At 38.4% G+C, this 24,300-nt stretch overlaps 1 protein-coding gene across 1 annotated transcript in view; it reads left to right on the top strand.

Annotated features, from left to right (window-relative positions):
• Positions 1 to 24,300, top strand: part of LOC110219757 (sodium-dependent phosphate transport protein 3-like) — a 55,262-nt gene that overhangs the window by 18,484 nt on the left and 12,478 nt on the right. Inside the window, exons 3-6 of the mRNA XM_021003392.1 lie at positions 13,187 to 13,368; positions 18,686 to 18,919; positions 19,007 to 19,094; positions 19,382 to 19,468. Of these exons, the coding sequence (XP_020859051.1) occupies positions 13,187 to 13,368; positions 18,686 to 18,919; positions 19,007 to 19,094; positions 19,382 to 19,468 (591 nt within the window). The remainder of the gene's footprint in view (positions 1 to 13,186; positions 13,369 to 18,685; positions 18,920 to 19,006; positions 19,095 to 19,381; positions 19,469 to 24,300) is intronic.

Here is a 24,300-nt window from a genome sequence, read left to right as displayed (position 1 = left end):
TGAGCTATTCCACTCTTTCCTCACCCTCACCATGTAACCAGCCCATCTTCTCTTCCTATAATCCATACTGATGAGCAAAATCCAAAGATTTTCCATACAAATACAAGTCATAATCTTGGCAACAGACAATCCTGTTTGGTATGTCCTGTATGCATGGTCAGAACTCTGTTCTGGATCTCCTCCATTACAGTGGCAAACACCATTTCTGAGTATACATCTATCTGTTTGATGCCTCACCTGATGTGCATGATTAAAGGGTTCTTGATGGGGGTTATATATTGTTATGCATTTTGAAGAATTTCAAATATGTTTTGAGATATGTGGATGAGAGACACCATTTTGGAAGAGAGCCATTAAGGTGAGGATTTTCTCCACCAGATTAACTTTTTTCCATAATCAGCAAACAATAAGCACAATGAGATTCTATATCTCTATATCTTTTAGTCAATTTTGAAGCAGTAAAGATGTGATGTATTATTGAATGGTACTTTCAGAAGCTTGTTTGTTCCCTACCAACACCCTCATTAAGAATGCCCTTATTTAATGTTCAGATGACTCATAAGGATTCTGTATATGAGCAGAAGCAAATAGGTTGCTGTCAATGGTTTAATGTCCTTTTTAAAAAAAATTTATAAGGACTAAGATTTTTTTTCCTATGTCTTTGATATTTTCCCCACCTTTTTAATGATTCCTCAGTGATATTACAATTATCTCTTCTTAGCACAGCATTTTTTATATGTATATGTTTCATATGTATGTGTATACATACATATACACACACACACACACACACACACACACACACTTTATCTAATCCAACCGCTTTTTCTATCATGTTCTCTTTAGTGCTTTTCCTACCTCTCCTTTAATAACATCCAGAATTATGATTTTAGGCCCTAAGAGTGTTAATTCTGCTGTTGTTGATACTGAAGACAATTTGTTACAGTAATTTTTGCAGATCTTTTCCCATTTTTCTTCTATTTGTTGTCCTTTTCCATTTTCACTCTTAAATGCCCTTAGAATGACTTTGCTTAGTCAGATCTCTTGCCAACATGTCTTAAAGCTGGTCTTACCCACCACAACAAAAAATAAAGGTATGTTACAGCAGAAATACAAAGACAAAAGTAAAACTATTTCTGCCTTCTAAGAGTTTGTTTTATCAGATGAGATAATGTCTACAGTAACTTTATTTTATTTTATTCTGATGAGGCAATTGGAGTTAAGTGACTTGCCCCGACACAGCTAGTGAGAGTTATGTGTCTGAGGCGGGATTTGAATTCAGGTCCTCCTGACTCCAGGGCTGGTCCTCTATCCACTGTGCTGCCTAGCTTCCCCCCGAGTTTCCCTTTTCTCTCAAGTTTCATTGCTGCCTAAATAAAAAATTCAGTGATTTTCTTTCATTCATCATCATCCTTGACATTTTTGTAGCCTTTAGAAGCTTTGACTAACCCTTCTTTCTGGAAACCTGTCCCTTGGTTTCTAAGACATCATACTCTTCTGGTTTGATTCACAACTGTCTAATTTCTCCTTCTGTCTCATTAACATCTTTCAAAACCCTTAATTTAAATTTTACCCAAGGTCTTTTCCTCTACTTTCTTTCTTTCCTATTCACTATCCCTTTGCAAACTCATTAAATCTGACAATTTTAATAATCATTTCTCTTGAGATGACTAACAAAATCTATCTTTATCACTGACTCTTCTCTTGAGCTCCATATGCATAATTCCATGTGCCCAGAAGACTTTCTCCACTTGAATGTGCCACTGGCACTTCAACTTCAACATATCCAAAACTAGTACTATCACTTCTCCCCCCAAAAAAATCCATTTCTCTTCCTGACCTTCTTGTTTCTGACGAGGGCATCACCATTCACTCTTCCTCACTGTTGTTATCTTTGACCTTTTCCCACTGCTTTTCTTCTTATATTGCAGAAACATTATTGATCCTCTTGATTCTGATCCCAAGTCTATTCCTTTTTCTCTTTTCTCACAGCCACCACCTTAGTTGATGCTGTGCTCTGCATGGATTAATTGCAGCTGCTTCTTAATAGGCCTTTTGACTTCTAGGTTTTTCTCCCACGATTCATCTTGCAGAGCATTATCAGAATACATTTTCATATCAAGAAATCTAGTCATGTTCCTCATCTGTTTGAAAACTTCCATTTTCCCCTACTGTCTACCAATTAAAATTCAGTCTTGGTATTCAAGCCCCTCAATTTTGTGGTGCCACAATATATTTCTACCTAGCCTATGCTTCATCCAAAACTGGACTACTGACATTACATAATGCACAGCCCATCTTTTTCTACCTCTGAGGCTTTGCTTGTGTTTAAACAAATGCCCACAATGTCTCAACTCTTTGCCCGTTGAATTCCTTTCCATTCTTTTTTTTACATGATAACTTTATTATATGTTTTAAAATAATAGCAAATTATGCATAATAGGTATGCAGTTTCACTTGCAGTCTTTTTTCTATGCTTTGTTATAGAAATGCTTGTTTTATTTCTTAAGTACAGAATAAGACATATATGTAAAAAAATCATGATGGGACAAATTTTGCCCACTATGCAATGGAAATATAATTAGCAGATAAGCAGAGATGGACAATTCCATTTCAAATTCTGTGTGGTTCAGTACGCATTAGTGTAGAAATAGGCCTACACAAAATGCTCTTATACTACATATTCTCTCCAGTGAAAATACAGTTTTCTGTATTTCTGATGATTTTCTGATGCATGCCGGGCTGATTCTCCCTGGTGGACAAAGGAAGCTCATGAGCCTTGATCTTTTATTTTTCTTTTCTTTCTTTTCTTTTCTTTTCTTTTTATTTTTTTTTGGGGGGCTAGGCAATGGGGTTAAGTGACTTGCCGAGGGTCACAAAGCTAGTAATTGTCAAGTGTCTGAGGCTGGATTTGAACTCAAGTCCTCCTGACTCCAGGGCTGGTGTTCTATCCACTGCACCACCTGGTTGCCCCCAATCTTGATCTTTCAAAGTTAGTCTCCCATTTAATGAAACCCAGTTTCTCTGACTTAGAGAGAGTAATAGACCTAAGTATCCTCCATCTTTCAAAAACCTTTTCCAGATCCTACCATTCCATTAAGCCATCAACCTAGATCTTTCCTTTCTTCTTTAACCAAATTCCTGGAAACTCTGTCCCATGAGGTGTTTCACTTGCCACAGTTGTAAGGAAAATATGTTGAATATTACTTGTGAAAGCCTTCTTGTTCTCTTGTGATATCTTCATCAAGGATGTCCTCAATGCCTCTGAAGAGCTTTTAGGCATATAAGCCCAAGAAATCTCCCATCCTAAGTGAGCCCTTATTCCCTCATCTGGTAGTCAATAAGGAGCCACTGAAGGGTTTTGAGCAGAGGAATTAGGTGGCCAGATCAATTCATAAGGAAAACAAGTGGCCTCTTCTTTGAACTTGTATGGGACTATAGATGGGGAGCAGTGAGTATAACATGATACTTTAAAAAAAATGGGTTAGTTATGCTGAAGTATTTCCCCCCTTTTTTTCTTCTTTGTTGTAAGATATTGCTCTGACAAGCAGTTATTCAACCTCTTTTAAAGACTTTCATGGAGGGAAGGGAACATGTCATCTCTGTTTCATGCTTTAATTTTGATTTGTGATTCTTCTACTGGAGCTAAGTCTTTGCTGTCACAGATTTCCAGATGCCAGTGTAAATCCCTCCCTGTTTGTGTCACACACTCTGACTAAATTTGAAAGAAATTGTACTCCAGAGCTGCTTGGAAAGCAGCAAGAGTGGGGTGAGCCAGGCAAAGGCCACTTGATTAAGGTGGGAATCTCAACTGTGGCAAGCAGAGGTGACCTCTCTGGACCTCATTTTCCTCTCCTGTTTCACAGAGGGTGTGAGAAGGGTCAACCTGAAAGTGCTGTCTCTCTCTAGGGATGAGTGTTATAACCATACTTGGCTGGAATTGAACTCAAGGTATAAGAAGGGAAGGAATTAAAACTTGACGGACACTCCTACCCTGAATCTGTCCACCCTTCCCACCAGCTCCAAGGCTCTGCCACGAGGCTAGCTCCTTTCCGTTCTTTAAAGTGCAACTCAGTTGCTGCCTGTTCTAGCAAATATCCCTTATCTCCGCAGTTGACCACGACCCTTCCTCTGCACACCTCCTATACAATTTCATTTGGATCCCTCATGCACTTATTATATATTTGATGTTGTTGTACTATTGCAAGTGTTCTAAACCTCTACTTGTCCTTTAACTCCATCACAGAGTCACTGAATCTAAGAGTTGGAAGGAAGCTCAAGGTTCATCTAGTTCAATCTATACCTATCTAAAGATACTTTCTACAACAGCCCCAACAAGTTGACACCTAGTATCTGTTCGAAAGTATACAGTTAGAATACTACACCCCCATACAGCTGGCCTTGCTTTTGGACAGTTCTGATTTTTATGACATTTTCCCTTAAAGTTACCCATGGATGAAATGTCTATCCATTTTTTCTAGTTCTGCCTTTGGAAACAGAACTCTAGTCCCTTTTTGGTTTGATGATTCTTCAAATATAGTTCTTATTTCTCTCTTAATTCTTCTCTAAGATAATATGACCATTTCCTTCAAGTAATCCTTAAATGGCATGCAGTAAGGGATATGGAAGAGTAGATTCAGTAAGACAAAAGGACAAATTTTCCAATTTCAAAAAAAAAAAAGAGGGAAATCTGAATAATATAGACCAGTGAGCTTTATATCTTTTCTTGGAAAAACTCAAGAATGTTTTATTAAGGAAGTGGTTAGTAAACATTCAGAAAAAGAAATAGTCATCACCAAGAATTTCCATGGCTTTCTTTAGAACAGATCATACCAAACTAAATACATTTAATTTTTTTAAGCCAGGATACAAAATTCTTAGACCAGAGTAATATTGTAGACACACTTTACTTCAATTTCAGAAAAGATTATAAAAAATACTATCTATGTAATAAGGGGCCATAGAAAGATAGACTAAATTTAATTGGAAACTAAATAATCTAATCCTAAAGAATGAGTGCGTCAAATCATAGAAACAACCAATGACTTCATAAAAGAGAATGATAATAAAGAAATGACATACCAAAATTTGTGGAATGCAGCAAAAGCTGCCCTCAGGGGAAGTTTTATATCTTTAAATGCTTTCATGAATAAAATAGAGAAAGAAGAGATCAATGAATTAGGCGTGCAACTAAAAAAAAAACTAGAAAAAGAACAAATTAAAAATCCCCAATTAAATACCAAATTAGAAATACTGAAAACTGAAGGAGAAATTAACAAAAATTGAAATTAAGGAAATTATTGACTAATAAATAAAATGAAGAGCTGGTTTTATTAAAAAAAACAATAAAATAGACAAAACTTTAGTTATTTTAATTTATAAAAGAAAGAAAACCAAATTACAAGTATCAAAAATGAAAAAGGTGAATTCACCACCAATGAAGAAGAAATTAAAATGATAATTAGGAGCTATTTTGCACAACTGTATGACAATAATTTTGACAATCTTAGTAAAATGGATGAATATTTACAAAAATATAAATTGCCTAGATTAATAGAAGAGGAAGTAAAACACTTATATAACCCCATCTCAGAAAAAGAAATTGAAGAGGCCATCAATTAACTTCCTAGGAAAAAAAATCTCCAGGGCCAGATGTATTTACAAGTGAATTCTGTCAAACATTTAAAGAACAATTAATTTCAATACTATATCAACTATTTGGGAAAATAGGTACAGTCCAAATTCTTTTTATGATACAAATATGGTACTGATACCTAAACCAGGAAGAGTCAAAACAGAGAAAGAAAATTATAGACCAATTTCCCTAATGAATATAGAGGCAAAATTTTTATTTTTACATCTTTTTTTTTTTTTTGGCTAGGCAATAGGGTGAAGCAACTTGCCCATGGTCACATAGCTAGTGTGAAGTGTCTAAGGCTGGATTTGAACTCAGGTCCTCCTGACTCCAGGTCTGGTGCTCTATCCACTGCACTACGTAGCTGCCCCTAGATGCAATTTTCTTTTTAGGCAATTGGGGTTAAGTGACTTGCCCAGGGTCACACAGCTGGTAAGTATCAAGTGTTTGGTCAGAGGCTGGATCTGAACTCAGGTACTCCTGATTTCAGGGACTGTGCTCTATCCACTGCGCCACCTCACTGCCCTGCAAAAATTTTAGATGAAATATTAACAAAAAGATTACAGCAACTTATCACAAGAACAATACACTATGGTTAGGTAGGGTTTATACCAGGAATGCAGGGCTGGTTCAGTGTTAGGAAAACTATCAGCATAATTGACCATATCAACCACAAAATTAACAGAAACCACATGATTATCTCAATAGATGCAGAAAAAGATATTGACAAAATACAACTCTCATTCCTATTAAAAACAGTGGAGAGCATAGGAATAAATGAAGCCTTCCTCAAAATAATAAGTAGCATCTACCTAAAACCATCAGCAAGCATTGTATGTAATGGGAATTAGCTAGAAGCATTTCCAATAAGATCAAGAATCAAACAAAGATGTCCATTATCACCACTGTTGTTCAATATGGTACTAGAAATGCTAGCTTTAGCAATAAGAGAAGAAAAAGAAATGGAAGAAATTAGAATAGGTAAAGTAGAAACTAAGCTACCACTCTTTGCAGATGATATGATGGTGTACTTAGAAAATCCTAGAGAATAAAGTAAAAAACTACTAGAAATAATAAACAACTTTAGCAAAGTTGCAGGATATAAAATAAACCCACACAAATCATCCGCATTTCTATATATTACTAACAAAGCCCAACAGCAAGAGATAGAAAGAAAAATTCCATTTAAAGTCACTGTCGAGGCAGCTAGGTGGTGCAGTGGATAGAGCATTCATTGGCCCTGGAATCAGGAGGACCTGAATTTAAATCTGGCCTCAGACACATAATACTCACTAGCTGTGTGACTCTGGGCAAGTCACTTAATCCCAATTGCCTCACCAAAATAAAATAAAATAAAGTTACTGCAGACATTATAAAATATTTGGGAATCTACCTGCCAAAACAAACCCATGAATAGTATGAACACAATTACAAAACACTTTTCATACAAATAAAGTCAGATCTAAATAATTGGGAAAACATCAGTTGCTCATGGGTAGGCTGAGCTAATTTCATAAAAATGACAATTCTACCTAAATTAATTTATTTATTCAGTGCCATACCAATCAAACTACCAAAAAATTATTTTATAGAGCTAGAAAAATATAACGAAATTCATCTGGAATAGCAGAAGGTCCAGCATATCAAGGGAATTAATGAAAAGTAGTGCTAGGGAAGGTGGCCCAGCCATACCAAATCTTAAATTGTATTATAAAGCAACATCATGAAAACTACTTGGTACTGGCTAAGAAATAGAGTGGTGGATCAGTGGAACAGTTAGGTACACAAGACATAGTAGCAACAACCATAGTGATCTACTGTTTGATACACCCAAAGACCCCAGCTTCTGGGAGAAGAACTCACTATTTGACAAAAACTGCTGGGGAAACTGGAAAAGAGTATGGCAGAAACTAGGCATAGACCAACATCTTACACCGTATACCTAAATAAAGTCAAAATGGGTACCTGACTCAGATATAAAGGCTGATACTATAAGCAAACTGGAAGAGCAAGGAATAGTTTACCTGTCAGATGTATGGAGAATGGAAGAATTTATGAATAAACAAGAGATAGAGAACATTATAAAATACAAAATGGGTAATTTTAATTACATCAAATTGAAAAGTTTTTGCACAAACAAAGGCAATGCAACCAAGATTATGAGGGAAGCAGAAAGCTAGGAAACAATTTTTACAGCCAGTGTCTCTAATAAAGGCATCATATCTAAAATATATAGAGAACCGAATCAAATTTATAAGAATACAAGTGATTCCCCAATTGATAAATGGTCAAAGGATATGAATAGGCAGTTTTCAGATGAAGAAATTAAAGCTGTCTATAATCATACGAAAGGTTCTAAATCACTGTTGATTTGAGAAATGCAAACCAAAACAACCCTGAGGTACCACATCACACCTATCATATTGGCTAACGTGACAAAACAGGAAAATGATGAATAAATGCTGGAGAAGATGTGGGAAAATTGGAACACTAATGCATTGTTGGTGGAGATGTGAGCTGATCCAACCATTCTGGACAGTAATTTGGGACTGTGCACAAAAGGCTATAAAAATGTGCATACCCTTTGACCCAGTAATACCACTTCTAGGGGTGTATCCCAAAGAGATCACGAAAAGGGGGAAATAGACACACATGTACAAAAAATATTTACAGCAGTTCTTATTGTGTGGCAAAGAATTGGACATTGAAGGGATGCCTGTCAACTGAGGAATGGTTGAACAAGTTGTGGTGTATGAATGTAATGGAATATTATTGTGCTATGAGAAATGATGAGCAGGCAGACTTCAGAAAAACATGGAAGGACTTATATGAACTGATGCTGAGTGAAGTGAGCAGAATCAGGAGAACATTGTACACAGTAACAGCTACATTGTTGAATGACTGACTTTGATAGACTTAGCTCTTCTCAGCAATACAAGGATCTAGGACAACTCCAAAAGACTCATGATGGAAAATGCTATCCCTATCCAGAGAAAGAAATATGGAGTCAGAATGCAGATCGAAGCATAATATTTGCGCTCTTTCTCTCTCTCTCTCTCTCTCTCTCTCTCTCTCTCTCTCTCTCTCTCTCTCTCGTTTTGTTTCTTCTTTCTTATAGTTCCTCCCATTTGTTCTAATTCTTCTTTACAACACAACTAATGTGAAAATATGTTGAATAAGAATGCTATGTAGTGCTTTTTTCAGATTGCACACTGTATTGGGGAGGAGGGAGTTAAGGGAAGTGGGGTAACTCTAATAAGCCTTCCAATTCTGCCCTTTCCCAGGGTCTTCTCCAGAGCTGGACTCAAGCAGCCATCTGTATAAAAGACCAAGTCACATACAATTCAGCTTCAGTGACTTCCAGAGATTTCTCAAATGCTAACCCAACTTCTTCCCTCATATTAGGAGACATCAACATACGTACTGATATTCCCTCAATTATCTCATTTCCCAATTCATCAATCTACTCATGTTCCATGACGTCTTCCTCCACAACTCAGCTACACACAAAAATGGTCACACCGTTGATTTTGCTAATACCCACAAATGTTCCACTTCTGTGTTCATAAAATGTGAATTTATGTTATTTGATTATAATCTATAATTCCATTTTCCTTATGTTTTATGACTTCTAACCTAGTCTTTATTCTCACCATAATCTCCAAAGCTCTAGATCATGATTTTTTCCCAAGCCATCACCTTTGTATGTTACACAGTCTCAAATGGGCCCTCACTACAGCAAGACAATCTTATAATCCCTAATTAATTCATTATCCCACTCACCACAGCAGCTATTCAAAACAATCTCTTTTCTCCTCAAGCTTCCCATAACATTACTAACCCCTACTTTCTCTTCTGATAACCTTCCCTCATATTTAATGCCCCCCTCCAATTAAGGCTACTTGCCAATAATTTTATTTTCTCTCTTTATCCTCATTTCATCATTAAGACACCTACCATTATTTTATTCTCCACCTCTGTCTTACATGAAGAGAGTCCTGCAAAGGATACTCCTCAACATACACCCTTGATAGCATAACCTTCTGCTTTCTCTAGCATATTATCTTTTATATCATCCCCACTTCTCACTCTCACTAATCTTCAATCTCTCCCCATCTACTGGCTCCTTCCCTGCTGCCTACAAACACATTTATGTCTGTCCCATCTTTTAAAAAAAATCTCACTTGATCCCAGTATCGTCCCCGTTTATCATCCCATATCTCTTCCTTTTTTGATATGCATAAATACATGTGATATATATATATATATATATATATATATGTATCTATAGAGAAAGAAAGAGAGAAGAGAAAGTGTGTGGGAAATAATGTGAGAGGTGAAGGCATCATCATCATCTTCATCATCTTCATCATCGTATAACCCATACATATTATATATCTTGTATATAATAAGTTGTTTATATGTTATTTCTCCCATTGTAATGTTAGCTCCTTTAGGACAGAGGGTGTTTTTAAATTTTCTTTGTAACCTCAGTGCTTGGCACAGTGCCTGGTACATAGTAAGAACTCATTAAATATTTCTTATTGATGATAATAAGAATAAGTACAAAGTCCTATGTATGAGTTCAAAAATTCAACTTTAGATGCTCAAGATAACAGAAGCATAACTAGACAACAATTCAGCTCAAAGAAGAGCCAGAGGTTTTAGTAGTCTGAAAACTCAATGTGAAGCCAGTGTGATGGATAGCCTTCCTACCCCCCATCAAAAAAAAATTAGAAACCACCTGAATTAAGACAGTCCTGGTGTCAGGGATTAGGAAGGTAATAGTCCTGATTTACTCTGCTCTAGTTAAATCTGAAGTGTTGAATTCAGCTATGGGTATCATATTTTAGGAGTGACATCAATGGGCTTGAGAACATGAAGAGGAGGGCAACCAATATGATGAAAGGACAAGGGACCATTACATATGGAGTTCAACTGAAGTAACAATGGTATTCATGCTGAATAAGAGAATGTATATTTTGGGTGCATGGTAGATGCCACCGTGTTATTTGAAAGGATTAGGTATGTTCCATTTTGTCCTAGAGAGCAGAATTATAAACTTGGGTGGAAATTGCAGAGGATGAATTTGGGCTTAGTGTAATGAAAATTTCATTGCAATTAGATCTAGCAAACTGAAAATAGGTATATCTTAGAAGTGTCCTCTCATTTAAAGTCATTTGAACCAGGATAACCCAACTGAAGATGTGAGGGGATTCTTGGCTGGGCATGGATTGTTCTACTTGCTCTCTAAAGTCCATTGCAATCAAGTAATTAATGCTGTGTTTATTGTGAGCCAATAAGGTAACATGGAAACAGCACTGTACTTGGCATCAGAAGACCTGGGTTAAAGGTTCAGGTGCACCACTTACTGGCTGTGTGATCATGGGCAAATATCGTTGTCCTACCTACTTCACAAGGTTAATGTGAAGATAGTACTGGGTAAACTCAAAAGCACTATATAAAGTGAGTTATTATTGTTATACTCCATCCCTTTTGGAATTTGCTCTTTTCTTTGTGTTCAAAATCCCTGTTTCACTATTTCACAGTTCCCTTTTCCAGGTTATGAAATGTTGGACTTTTCTTTTTCACCTTGTTCTGGTAGTATGAGTAAATAAGTCTCACTGTTCTGTGTACTCTCTAAATTCAAGTACTTTTCTCAGGTACTAGTATTTTTCAGGCAAGTTTATCATGTTACATGAAAGAAAAGAATAAATTTAGCAGAAGGTAAAAAATTACAGGAAGTAGACAACATCATGTAGTCCATAGGATCTTGAATTTAGAGTCAGAAAGATTTAAGTTCACATCCTACCTCAGACATTTAATAGTTCTTTAACACTGGACATTCCATTTCAACTGTAATAATCGTTTTCTCACGTAAAATGAGGATGTTAAGCTTGAGGGCCTCTTAGGGTCCCTTCCACCTCTAAATTTATGATCCTATATATTTGTTGTAATCCTATGTTTATCCCTGATAAAGGAGGATGTGGATTCTTTCTCATTTGAAATTTTCAAGAAAAAACTTGTATGATCACCCCTCATGAAGAGTCTGCTAAAGAAAAGAAGAAACCTACAGGCATTAGACAGCTGAGACAACCCTGGTCTTTGGCTTAAAAGGGTTTGTGCTTGGAGTTGAGCACCTCCAGCTTGAGAAATGGGAAATCTCAGAATCTAGACTCGGAGGGACAAAACAAAGGAAGTGTCTGGTGGTCCCAGAGCAAGGCATTTCCTTCCTTTTCTACAATATCTGAATTAAAATAAAGGCCACATCCTAGCCAAGGATTTTAGCTGATCCAGAAGTTAGAAGTAGTGCAGACTAAGTGTCCAACAGAGAGCAGCCACAATCCAATACAGTACCCAGTGGGGCAATGTTTGGCAAAATAATGTCCTGTAGATAGAGAGAGAGAAGCAGCATGCTTTGTATAGCAGTGACTAAAAGAATGAAGACCATGAGACCAGTGTCAATAGGAGCTGCACTCTTGTCAAAAGACATTAATAACTCTGTAGCATTGTATGTATGAGTTGCCCTTCTATGTGTGTGCCTTGGCCACAGCTGTTCTTTGACCACATATATTTCTCATGTGTACATTCCTCTATCTGTATACTCTAACCAATTGTGTCTCCTAAGTGTGTACCTCTCTATGTGTTTTAACTCTATGTGCCCACTATTTTTCTTGTTTTTATTTTAGGGAGGTGATACCCCATGTTTATGGGTGAATGTTTTGTTGCTACTTTTCTTATTAAACCATGCCATTCTAGCAAATGCCTCTTGTTTTGAGTGAATTGTGTGCTCTGACTACTAAAAAAACCCAAACATTGGTAAGGGCTCATAAACTATAATTTTAGAGTTGTGGACTCACAGCACATATAGTGTACTCTAAAATTGGAGTAACCACTCCCTAAGAGATTTACTCCCTATGAGTTGGGGGAGGGTGCCTCATGTGCTATAAATATAACAATTAGTGTACAGAGGAGAAAACTTTAACATTTCTGAACTGGCAACCGAGAAAAGAAGTCTTTGTGTATCAGGGGAAGGTGCAGGAGGTACATTTTGTATCCAGATTCAACTTCGTTTTCTGACCATAATCTATGTGCTAGTTGTCTCTCTTTCTTTATAACGTATGTATATAATGTGTATCTACTTCAAGGAAGGTAAATGGGAATGTAAATTGGTAAGGGTAGTGGGAACAGTGAAAGGTGAATGTCTCTGGGAAAGGAATGGAGACAGTTTACCTAGACAGAAAACACAATAGTCTGGGAAGAAAAGAGAATGAAAAGGGGTGAGATTTATAGTCACACAGTGAAAAAAGTACAGAGGAAGAACTGGCATGCTTTCATTGGGCGGGTGGTGAAGATACTCCCTTAGAATCTATTTTAGTCTGCTGCTTGATCTGCCAAGCAGTGTCATTTTCCCTTCCTTTTACACTACTCTGTTCAAATGTCCGTGGCAAACAATAGACTAGTAGAATGACAATGATCCTATGCAGATCTTACTAACATATTTTGGTCCAAAAAGAGTATTAGCATAATGATTATTTATTTGTTCTCCAGTTCCAGGGTTCTTGTCAGTAAGATATGGCCTGGCCATCATCATACACTTCTGTCTATTTGTAACTACCTCACAAAATTTGAGTTTGAGCATTGCCATTGTCGCCATGGTGAACAGCACAGGCCAGTCTAATCTGACCAATATTTCCAGGAAGGGGCAACCTGATGTCAATCCGGATGCAGGGGTAAGTTGATAGCAGATCCATCTTTTTTATTGATTGATTCATTCCCAAGCCATGTATTTTGTCTACCATATGTGATACACTGTTCCAGGCCCTGGAAGTCATACAGATACAATGGAAGGAGGGACTCCACTACACAGACTAATAAGTAATGAACTTAAGGATCTTCACAATCCTGTGTGCCTTGCTCTAATCACTCTGCAGTTTATCAATGTCCTCAAACTGTAGTCCTCAGAACTGAACACCGTACTCCAGGTGAAGTTGATGACAAACAAATAGGATGAGATTATCACCCTTTCATTCCTGGAAGTGATCTTCCTTCTAATGCAGTAAAATGTTACATTGTTACATTAGTGGCAGCTGGTAGCACAGTGGATAGAGCATTGGGCCCGCACTCAGGAAAACCCAAGTTCAAATCCAGCCCCAGATATTTACTTGTTGTGTGACCAGGAAGAAATCACTTAACTGTTGTTTTCCTCACTTTTCTCAACCGTAAACTGACAATAATTATGGCATCTATTCCTCAGGGTTGTTATGAGATCAAATGAGATAATATTTTTAGGGGTAGCTAAGTAGCACAGTGGACACAGGAGGACCTGAGTTCAAATCCCGTCTCAGACCAGACATCTGACACTTAACTATCTGTGTGACCCCAGACAAGTTACTTAGCCTCAATTGCCTTACTCAGAAAAAGAGAGAGAGAGAGAGAGAGAGAGAGAGAGAGAGAGAGAGAGAGAGAGAGAGAGAGAGAGAGAGAGAGAGGGAGAGTGAGAGGGAGAGAGAGAGAGAGAGAGGAGAGAGAGAGAGAGAGAGGGAGAGAGAGAGACTGAGAGAGAGAGAGGGAGAGAGAGAGAGAGAGAGAGGGGGAGGAGAGAGAGAGAGAGGGAGAGGGAGAGGGAGGAGAGAGAGAGAGAGGGAGGGGAGAGGGAGGAGAGAGAGAGAGAGGAGGGAGAGGGAGAGAGAGAGAGAGAGAGGGAGGGAGGGAGAGAGAGAGAGGGAGAAAGAGAGAGAGAGGGAGGGAGGGAGAGAGAGAGAGGGAGAGGAGAGAGAGAGAGAAGAGAGAGAGAGAGAGAGAATATTTGTAAAAAAGTGCTTAGCACAGTGCCTGGAACATAGTAGGCACTATATAAATGCTTATTCCCGTCCCTTCTTTCATTACATTTTCTGGCTGCTATGTCATGCTCCTGATTCATATAGAGCTTGTAGTCCAGTAAAACTCCCGAATTCGTTTCAGAACGGCTGTTGTCTATCTGTTGAGGTGTATTCCCCATCCTATCTTCATGAAGATGATTTTTGGTACCTGCACAAGACTATGTTTCTCCCTATTGAACCTCATCTCGTTGGATTCAGCACAATGCTCTCACCTGTCAACCTCCTTTAGGTTCCTGACTCGATCCCATAGTGTGTTAGCTGTCCTTCCCAGCTGTCCTTCCCACATCTTATGCAAATTTAATGAGCATACTATTGTGCCTTCAGGGATAAGAATGTTAAATGGCACAGGGCCAAGCACAGATCCCTGGGGCACTCCACTGGAAACCTCTTGTCATGTTGGTACTGAACTAAGAACAACCACTCTTGGAGTTCACCCATCCAACCAGTCCTGCATCCACCTGATTCACATATCTCCATCTTATCCATAAGAATAATCATATACTTTATAGAAGGCAACATTTTATAAGGAGCAAGGGGTTGAAGTTTTGCAAGGTGATTTGAATAAAGAGAGAGTACAAACAACGTGGGGGTGGGGAGTTGGGGAAAGATTGCTGTGTGCCTCTGGACAAATCACTTAACCTGCATTTGCCTCAGTTGCCACATCTGTACAATAAGGATAATAATGGTACTTACTTCTCAGAGTTGTGAGGATCAAATGAGAAAACACACATAGAGGGATTTAGTGTCATAAAATGTTTGTTGTTTTTGATGGTGACGGTGGTGATGGTGGTGGTGATTTTGACTTAAGCTTTGAAAGAAGATAAGGATTTGGAGAGATTAAAATGAACAAAAAGTACATTCTAGAGCGGCAAATGGCATGTGCGAGGGGAGGGGAAAATTCAATAAATTACTAGGGGCTACAATATAGAGTTTATGAAGCAGTTGTACATGTGAACAAAGAGTTATAATAATAAGCATAGTTAATATTTATATAGCACTTCAACATTGTCAAAGCGTTTTTCACATGGTATCTCATTAATCTTCACAACAGCTCTGTGAGGCAGATACTATCATTATCCTCATTTTATAGATGAAGAAACCAAGGCTGAGACAGGTTAAATAATTTGCTCATGGTCGCATAATGAGTATGTAACCAGTAAAGGACAGAATTGAAATTCTGGCTTTTTTGATTCTAAGTCCAGAAATATATCTACTCTACCACCTGGCCGCTTATTTGAAACACTGGTGAAAAGGGAGTTTGCAGTCAGATTTGTCAAAGGCTTTGATTCCAATTAGTAAAGGGTTTTTTTTAAGTTTTTTTCCCTCTAAGCAATGAGAAGCTACTAAATGTTTAGGGTCAATATAGTGATATAATCAAGGCTATTCTTGGGGATATTATTTGCCATCATTGCAAATGAATTATTAATCAATAAGTCAATAAGAATTTATTAAGTACCAACTATGTGCCTAGCACTGTGCTGAGTACTGGAGATACAAAGAAAGACAAAAGATAGTCCCTGCCCTCAAGAAACTCACAGTCTAATGGGGGAGGTAACAAGCAAACAAATGCACACAAACAAGCTACAGACTGGATACACTGGAGATAATCAACAAAGGGAAGGAACTAGAATTAAGAGGGGTTGGTAAAGGCTTCCTGTAGAAGGTAGGATTTTAGTTGGAACTTGAAGAAAATGAGAGAATCCAGGAGGTGGAGACGAAGAGATGGAGAGAACAATTAGAAGGCTATTACAATAGTCTAGAGGAGAGGTTGTGAGGGCTGGAGTTCTGGTAATGGCCATGGAAGTGGAGAGAAATTGATGGATTTGAGAGATAAGTTGGAGGTAGGAGCCATAAGACTAACAAATTGACTGGATATTAGGAGTAAAGGAGAGAGAAGAGACTCCAAGGGAGGGAAAAGACTCCAAGTATATGAACTTAGGATAATAGGAGAAAGGCAGTTCACTCAAGAGAAATAAAGAGAATCGGAAGAGGGGTTACTCTATGGCAGTGAATTATAATGAATTCTGTTGAGGTTGAAATACCAAGGAGACAACAAAGATATATCTAGCATGTAGCTGATGCTGTGAGACTTAAGTTCAAGAGAGAGATATAGATTTGGGAGTCACAATGGTACTTGAAATCATGATGAGTTGAGATCATCAAAGGAGAGAGCTAAGAGAGAAGAGGACCCTAGGGAGAATTGTGGGGAGCACAGTGTGTATTGCTATAGTAAGGATATGGCATATGAGGTCACAGAATAGGAGAACTGAGAAAAGGTCATTGAGCAGCAGAACCAAAATGATGGAGTGAAAGGAAGAATTTTTATCCTACCTCACCTCTCACACAAAGATGTAGAGAAAGCACCAGACTAAAGCTTTTCTGATTGGAAAAGCCAAGGAGAAGTCACAGTGAATTGGTGACAGGGAGCAGTACAGTGCTCAGGGATGAAAAGAGGACTGAGGCAGGGAGCAAGAACAGAAATCAAAGAGGCAAAAAGAGATCCCAGCATATCCCTGAGCAATCACTGGTTGCAAGAATAGGTTGGGGCCGCTAGGTGGCGCAGCGGATAGAGCACCAGCCCTGGAGTCAGGAGGACCTGAGTTCAAATGCGGCCTCAGACACTTGGCACTTACTAAGTGTGTGACCCTAGGCAAGTCACTTAACCATATTGCCTAGCTCCCCATCCCCCCCAAAAAAGAAAAAGAATAGGTACCATCTGGCAGCTGTCAACCACCCATTTCTGGATCATGGATCCAGCATAGAGAGATGTGATTGTAAACATTGGGCCCTAGCTACGTATTGAGTGTGGAGCAACTTCTGGGAGGCAAACAGTAGGTGTTTGGCTCTGATCCCAGGAGCAGAGTACAGTATCACAGATCAAAGGGGAGCCAGGGGTTTAATTGCTCTAAACCTGCAAAGCCTCCTTTAGGCCAATAGTGGCTGAAGCAAGCAGCAGTCTACTGAAATTCCCAATCAGAAAAAAAACAGTAGACCCAAATATGGGTCAACTTGGAGAATTCAGACCAGTAGAGCAGTGATCACACCACTTTGGAAGGCACTGAAAGCTCTCAGTCCAACAACCAGAGCTGTCAAAGAGCACACATAATCATTACCCTGACCCTAAACATTTAGTAACTTTTCACACGCAGAAGCTCAGGCCAGATATCTCTACAGAAATGTTCAGAGCACTTTGGAACTATACCCAAAGGGCTATAAAACCATGCATACCCTTTGACCTAGCAATACCACTTCTACATCTATATCCCAAAAGAGATTTAAAAAAAAAGGCCTATATGTGCAAAAATATTAATAGCCGTTCTTTTCCGGGGGCAAAGAATTAGAAATTGAGGAGATGCCCATCATTTGGGGAGTGACTGAACAAGTCGTGGAATGTGATTATCGTGGAATACTATTGTACTATAAGAAATGATGAGGGGTGGCTAAGTGGAACAGTGGATAGAGCACTGGCCCTGGATTCAGGAGGACCTGAGTTCAAATCCGGCCTCAGACACATAACACTTACTAGCTGCGTGACCCTGGGCAAGTCACTTAACCCTGTTGCCTAACAAGAGAAAGAAAGAAAGAAAGAAAGAAAGAAAGAAAGAAAGAAAGAAAGAAAGAAAGAAAGAAAGAAAGAGAGAAGAAAGAAAGAAAGAGAGAAAGAAAGAAAGAAAGAGAGAAAGAAAGAAAGAAAGAGAGAAAGAAAGAAAGAAAGAAAGAGCAGGATGCTCTCAGAAAAACCTGGAAAGACTTGCATGGGCTGATGCAAAATGAAATGTGCTGTGTACAAAGTAACAACAATAGTGTAAGATGATCAGCTATGAATGACTTAGTTACTCTCAGCAATACAACTATCCAAGACAGCTCTGAAGAACTTACGATGAAAAAATCTATCCATCCCCAGAGAAAGAACTGATGGCGTCTGAATACAGATTGAAGCGCACTTTTGTTTATTTTTCTTGAGTTTTTTTTTTTTTGGTCTGTTTTCTTTTACAACATGATTATCATGGAAATGTTTTGCATGATTACACATCTATAACCTATATTGAATTGTTGCCTTCTCAATGGGAGGGAAGAAGGGAGAGAATTTGGAAATGGTTTTTATATGTAACTGGGAAAAATAAAATACTAAACAAAAAAAAAGAAATTATATCTCCTTGTCTTGCAGGTCCCTGTATATGACTGGAGTCCAGAAATTCAGGGGATAATTCTCAGTTCTATCACCTATGGCCAAATCATCACATTAACTCCAAGTGGGTACTTTGCTGGAGTGCTTGGAGCAAGGAAAATATTCATGATTGGATTGTTCATCTCCTCAGTTCTGAGTTTCTTAATACCATTAGCAGCAGCTCAAGGAATGGTTTACATCATTCTGACAAGAGCAGCCCAAGGCATGGCCCAGGTAGTACAATATGTCTAAGCCTAACTAGCATCTAGTATTCTCCAACTTGAGGGATTAAAAAGAAAAATCATGATATCTTCATTTCAGGGGATGGAATTTGGAGCTTCACCATCTTTCTGGGTGAAATGGGCTCCACCACTGGAACGGAGTCGAATAAGTAGTATTACTTCATCTGGTAAGAAGTCAAAATGGCGGCAGTTGCGTTACATTTCCTTGGCTCTTTGTCACTGTGTCTTCCATTTTTGGTTCACTGATAAAGCAACTCCTAAAAATAGGAATATAAATAGAAAGAGAATCCTGGATCCTGAATATTTATGTTCTTTCCTCTCAATTGGCTTCAATGCTGTGTGACTTTAAAATGCTCATTGTTCACTTTCATTCTGTCCAGTGGCCTACAGTTAGCCTAATAACTTTTAACTTCCAATACCATTACTCATAACTTACTTGCTATCTTGTATTCAGGTACAATTTTGGGAATCTTCACTGTCCTCCTTGTGGGTGGATTCATCTGTCAATCCTTAGGTTGGCCATACATCTTTTATATCTTTGGTAAGTTATTTCATCTCAAATCTAAATGTTTCCATTTTTGAAGGAAATACTCCTCCGTGATTTTTTTTTAAAAAAGCTAACATTCATATAGTACTTGCGATGTGCCAGACGTGTGTTAGGCACTTTACAATTATTATCTCATTTAATTCACACAACAACCCTGAGAGGTAGGTGCTATTATTATCCCTATTTTATAGATGAGGAAACTCAGGCAAACAAAGCATAAGTGACTTGCCCAAGGTCACATAGCTAATAAGGGTCTGAAGCTAGATCTGAAGTCCAATCTTCCTGACTCTAGGTCTGACACTCTAACTAACCTCTGTGCCACCTAACTAATATCCAGGGTTATCTCACATAAAAATTAGCATATCATTGAAGAGAAAAATACAAACTTGGAAAATGTCCTGTTTAATCTAATTATATAAATGAGGGAACTGAGACTCAGAGAGATAAAATAGATTGTTTCATCTTTCCACAGAAAGACTTTACAGGTAGAATGGGGACAAAAATCTCAATCTGCTGACTACTAGTCCAGTGCCCTTTCCATCATCAGTGACATCTATTTTTTCAATCTTCCTGCAAGATTAAATCACTATCAGTTCTACAAACCCAGCATTCCATCTATTGCCCCTATATATCCACACCAACTGCACCCCAAAGCTGAAAAGGATATTTACCTCATCTCTGTCAAATGCTTTTCTTCCTTCATCTCAGGTTACATGTCATGTACTCCACAAAGTCTTCTTTGACCCTTTGTCCCCCTCCCAAATTTTTATACATACTGTATTTCCCCACATGAATGTAAATGCCTTGAGGGTAGGGACTGTTTAATTTTTGTCTCCGTATTGACACAACCTAACCCAGTGCTTTGTACATAATTGATTTTTAAAGAATATGTGTTAAATAAAATGGAATTGAAAGTCAGTTATCAAAGCTATGAAGCTACTTGCTCTCTCCTTATAGTCTTCTTGGCTGCTGTCTGTGAAGAAACCCCCTTTCCACCTTTACCATATGCTATTCATTGTTAGCTTACTATGTATAGGATTTGTGATTTTGTACGTGATGGAAACTTTCATTTTGGAAATTACCTCCACCAGAACTAATCACAGTCTATCTATAACTTTGTTCATAAGTCTATGTGCATAAGGCATATGGGAATTAAGTGATTTACCCATGGTGGCATAGCTAGTAAGTGTAGGAGGTAAGATCTGAACCCAAGTTTTCCTGATTCAAAGGTGAACACTCTATCCACCATAATATCAATATTAATTATCATATAGAAATCCATACCAGCTGAACTCTCCATCACTAGTGAGAACATGAATAAGTTGGGGCAGCTGACTGAGAGGCATGAGGAGATGCTGCTGATGAAATGTGCAAAACCGCAGTCTCTACTGTGATATTACATGACTCAAAGACTGGAGGTGTCTTTTTTCCATATGACTTAATCATCCACTATTACACCTGTGATTCAGAATAATCACATATGTTATGACTATCATCTTCATTTTCTGTCTCTCTCTCTCTCACACACACATACACACATACACACACATACTATATACATATATGCATATATATGTAGAGAGAGAGAGAGTCTTTTGTCTGAGCTACAGGATCTCATTACCAATTGCCTACTAGACGTAATAAACCAACATGTCCTAAACAAAACTCATTATCTTCTTCCCAAGATCCATTCCTATTTCTAAATTCACTATTTCTGTCTAATGTGCCACTATACTTCTCTTCATTCAGGCTTGCAACTTTAAAGTCACTCCTGGATCTGTCTGTCCCTCATGTCCCATATCCAATCAGTTGCTAACTATTGCCAAATGATTAACTCAGGCTGGCAATAGACAGTAAGTACCTGCTATATGCCAGGAACTGTGCTAAGTTTTGGGGCTGCAAACAAAGGTTAAAGGCAGTACTTGCCCTCAAGGAAGGCAGCTGGGTGGCACAGCGGATAGAATGGTAGGCCTAATCCAGAAGATTTATCTTCTCGAGTTCAAATTTGGCCTCAGACACTTACTAGCTGTGTGATCCTAGGAGAGTCATTTAATCCTGTTTGCCTTAGTAAATGATCTAGAGAAGGAAATAGCAAACCACTCTAGTATCTTTGCCAAGAATACCCCAAATGGGGTCATGAAGAGTCAGATATGACTGAAACAATTGAACAACAACAGCCCCCACAGGGCCCATAATTTAATGGGGAAACAACAAGCAAATAAATTTGTACAAACAAGCTGGATACAAAATAAATATGAAATAATTAACACAGGGAAGGCACTAGAACTGAGAATGGTTGGGATGAGTTTTAGTTGGGACTTGAAGGAAGCCTGGAAAGCCAGGAGACAGAGGAGGAGGTACACCATTCCAGGTATGTGGGAACACACACACAAAAATACCTGAAGCCAAGAGATTGAATGTTTTGTTCATGGGATAGCAAGCAGGCCAATGTCATATGATCATTCAGTACCTGGTGGGAAAAAAGGTTTAAGAAGACCAGAAAGGTTGGTGGGGAGAGGGGTAGGTTATGAAGAGCTTTGAATGCCAAATAAAAAGTTTTATATTTGATCCTGAAGATGATAGGAAGCCACTGAAGTTTAGTGTGTGTCTCTGTGTGTGTGTGTGTGTGTGTGTGTGTGTGTGTGTGTGTGTGTGTGACATTGTTGAATCTACATTTTAGGAAAAACACTTTGGCAGCTTAATAGAGGATAGATTATGGTAGGGAGAGACTTGCAGCAGGTCTACCCACTAGCAGGCTATTGCAATAGGCCAGGCACAGTAATAAGGTTACGAGGGTCTACACCAAGATGGTTGCAGTATTAGAGGAGATGAGTGCATATTCAAGAGATGTTGCAAAGGTGAAATTGACAGGTCTTGGTAACAGATAGATATGAGGCAGGGGTAACAGATAGTGAGGAGTGAAGGATGACACTTGGGTTGCAAGCCTGGGGGACTGGGAGGATGGTGGTACTTTCTACAATTATAAAAAAAAAGTTTGAAAGGGGGAGGGGTTTAGGAGAAAAGATAATGAGTTCAGTTTTGTGTATGTTGAGCTTAAGGTGTCTAGTTTGAGACATCCAGTTTGAGATGTTTGAAAGACAGTAGGAGATGAAAGATTGCAAGTCAGCAAATAGGTTAGGGCAGGAGAAGTGGATATGAGAATCTGAACAGAGATAATACTTAAATTCATGAGATCTGAGGAGATCACAAAATAAAGTAGTATAGAAGGAGAAGAGAAGGCCTAAAATAGTACTCTAGGTTACCTAAGGTTAGAGGGCATGACTTAGATGAAGATCCAACAAAGGAGATCAAGAAAGATTGGTCTGAGGTAGGAGAATCAGGAGAATGTGGTGCCTTAAAATCCTAGAGAGGTATTTGTTGCATTTTAAAATTTTGACTGGAATGTCTCTTGTTATCTTGTCTTGCGTGTTTTTTCTGCTAGTATTGTATAGAAATGGTGATGATTTTTGTGGATGCATTGTGTATCTTGCTACCTCACTGAAACTATTAATTATCTCAATTAGGTTCACCACTGCTTCTCTAGGGTTTTCTAAGTACACCATCATTTCATCATATGAATAGTTTGGCTCCTCTTTGCTGAGATATACACCTTTACTTTTGTTTTCTTGTCTTATTGCTATTTCTAGAATTATCTCAAATAATGGTTGGGACAGGGGCATCCTTCCTTTACTCTCTAGCTATACTGGGAAAACTCATAAAATTTCTTCACTGCAAACAGTGCTACCTCTTGGTTTTTAATATACATATTTTAATCTTATTAAAAGGGCCCTTTCATACCTATGTATTTTAGAAGTTTTGATCTAAATGTTCACTGCATCTTGTCAAAGGACTTTCTTTCTGAATCTACTGAAATAATCATGTAACTTTATCTTTGTTGCATATATGACTACTTGTGTTATTTTTTTCTTCTTATATTGAACCGTCCTTGCATTCTCAGTGGCTGAGATGTTGGCCACTTCTCTGCTAGAGTTTTTCCTTCCTTCCAGTGGTCTGAGTAATTGATATTTCCAGGATTCTTTGAGGACAGGCTTCCAGGCTAACTTCTGCTTTGCTCCCCTGCCAGGAAAACTCCGGGGATCTGAGAGGAAGTGGTAGTTAAAATTGATTCACCCAGTACATGCCACTCTCATTTTCTCCCTCAGGGGACCTTGCTGCTCTAGCCAGTCTGGATTGCCTGCCCCACAGGTAACATTTAGCTGGCATTGGTGGTGGCAGTAGCTGGAATTATAGAGCCAGTTTTCTTATATGTTGCTTTCCTGGATAATGTCTGAAGGGGATAATTGGTAACAGAACTAGTGGTCTGGGGGTACTCTGCTATTCCAAGAGCTTTTGGGTTTATCTGTCTACCAATGACAGTAGATACTGGTGGTGTTTGAGATAGAAGGCAAACAGCCAGTTATTACATATTATTCACCCTCACACACTCAATATTCCGGCCTACTATTGGTGCTCCAAACATGGCTTATTCCCCATTCCTGGAATGAACTTCTTCACATCAACCTGTTAGAATCCTTAACTTCCTTCAAGGCTCTGTTCTTGTGTCACTTTCTAGATGAGGCCACTCCTGATTTGCTCAATTCTTAACATCCCCTCCTGAAATGATTTTGTATGCATTTTATATTGACTTTTCTGTGAATATCATCATTTCCTACAGTAGAATGTAAACTCTTTGCATACAAGGACTGTTTCATTTTTCTCTTTGTAATTCTAATTCTGGCCACAGTACCGTACACATATATTAACTGCTTAGTAAATAATTTTTGGACGAATGGGTGACCCGTGAATCTCTGTTTGGTTCTGTGTTG

Source organism: Phascolarctos cinereus, unplaced genomic scaffold, assembly GCF_003287225.1.
Source record: "Phascolarctos cinereus isolate Bilbo 61053 unplaced genomic scaffold, phaCin_HiC Scaffold_726;HRSCAF=1367, whole genome shotgun sequence".
NCBI lineage: Eukaryota > Metazoa > Chordata > Mammalia > Diprotodontia > Phascolarctidae > Phascolarctos > Phascolarctos cinereus.
The sequence above is the reverse complement of the archived record's forward strand: the minus strand, read 5'-3'. Positions and strand labels throughout refer to the sequence as shown.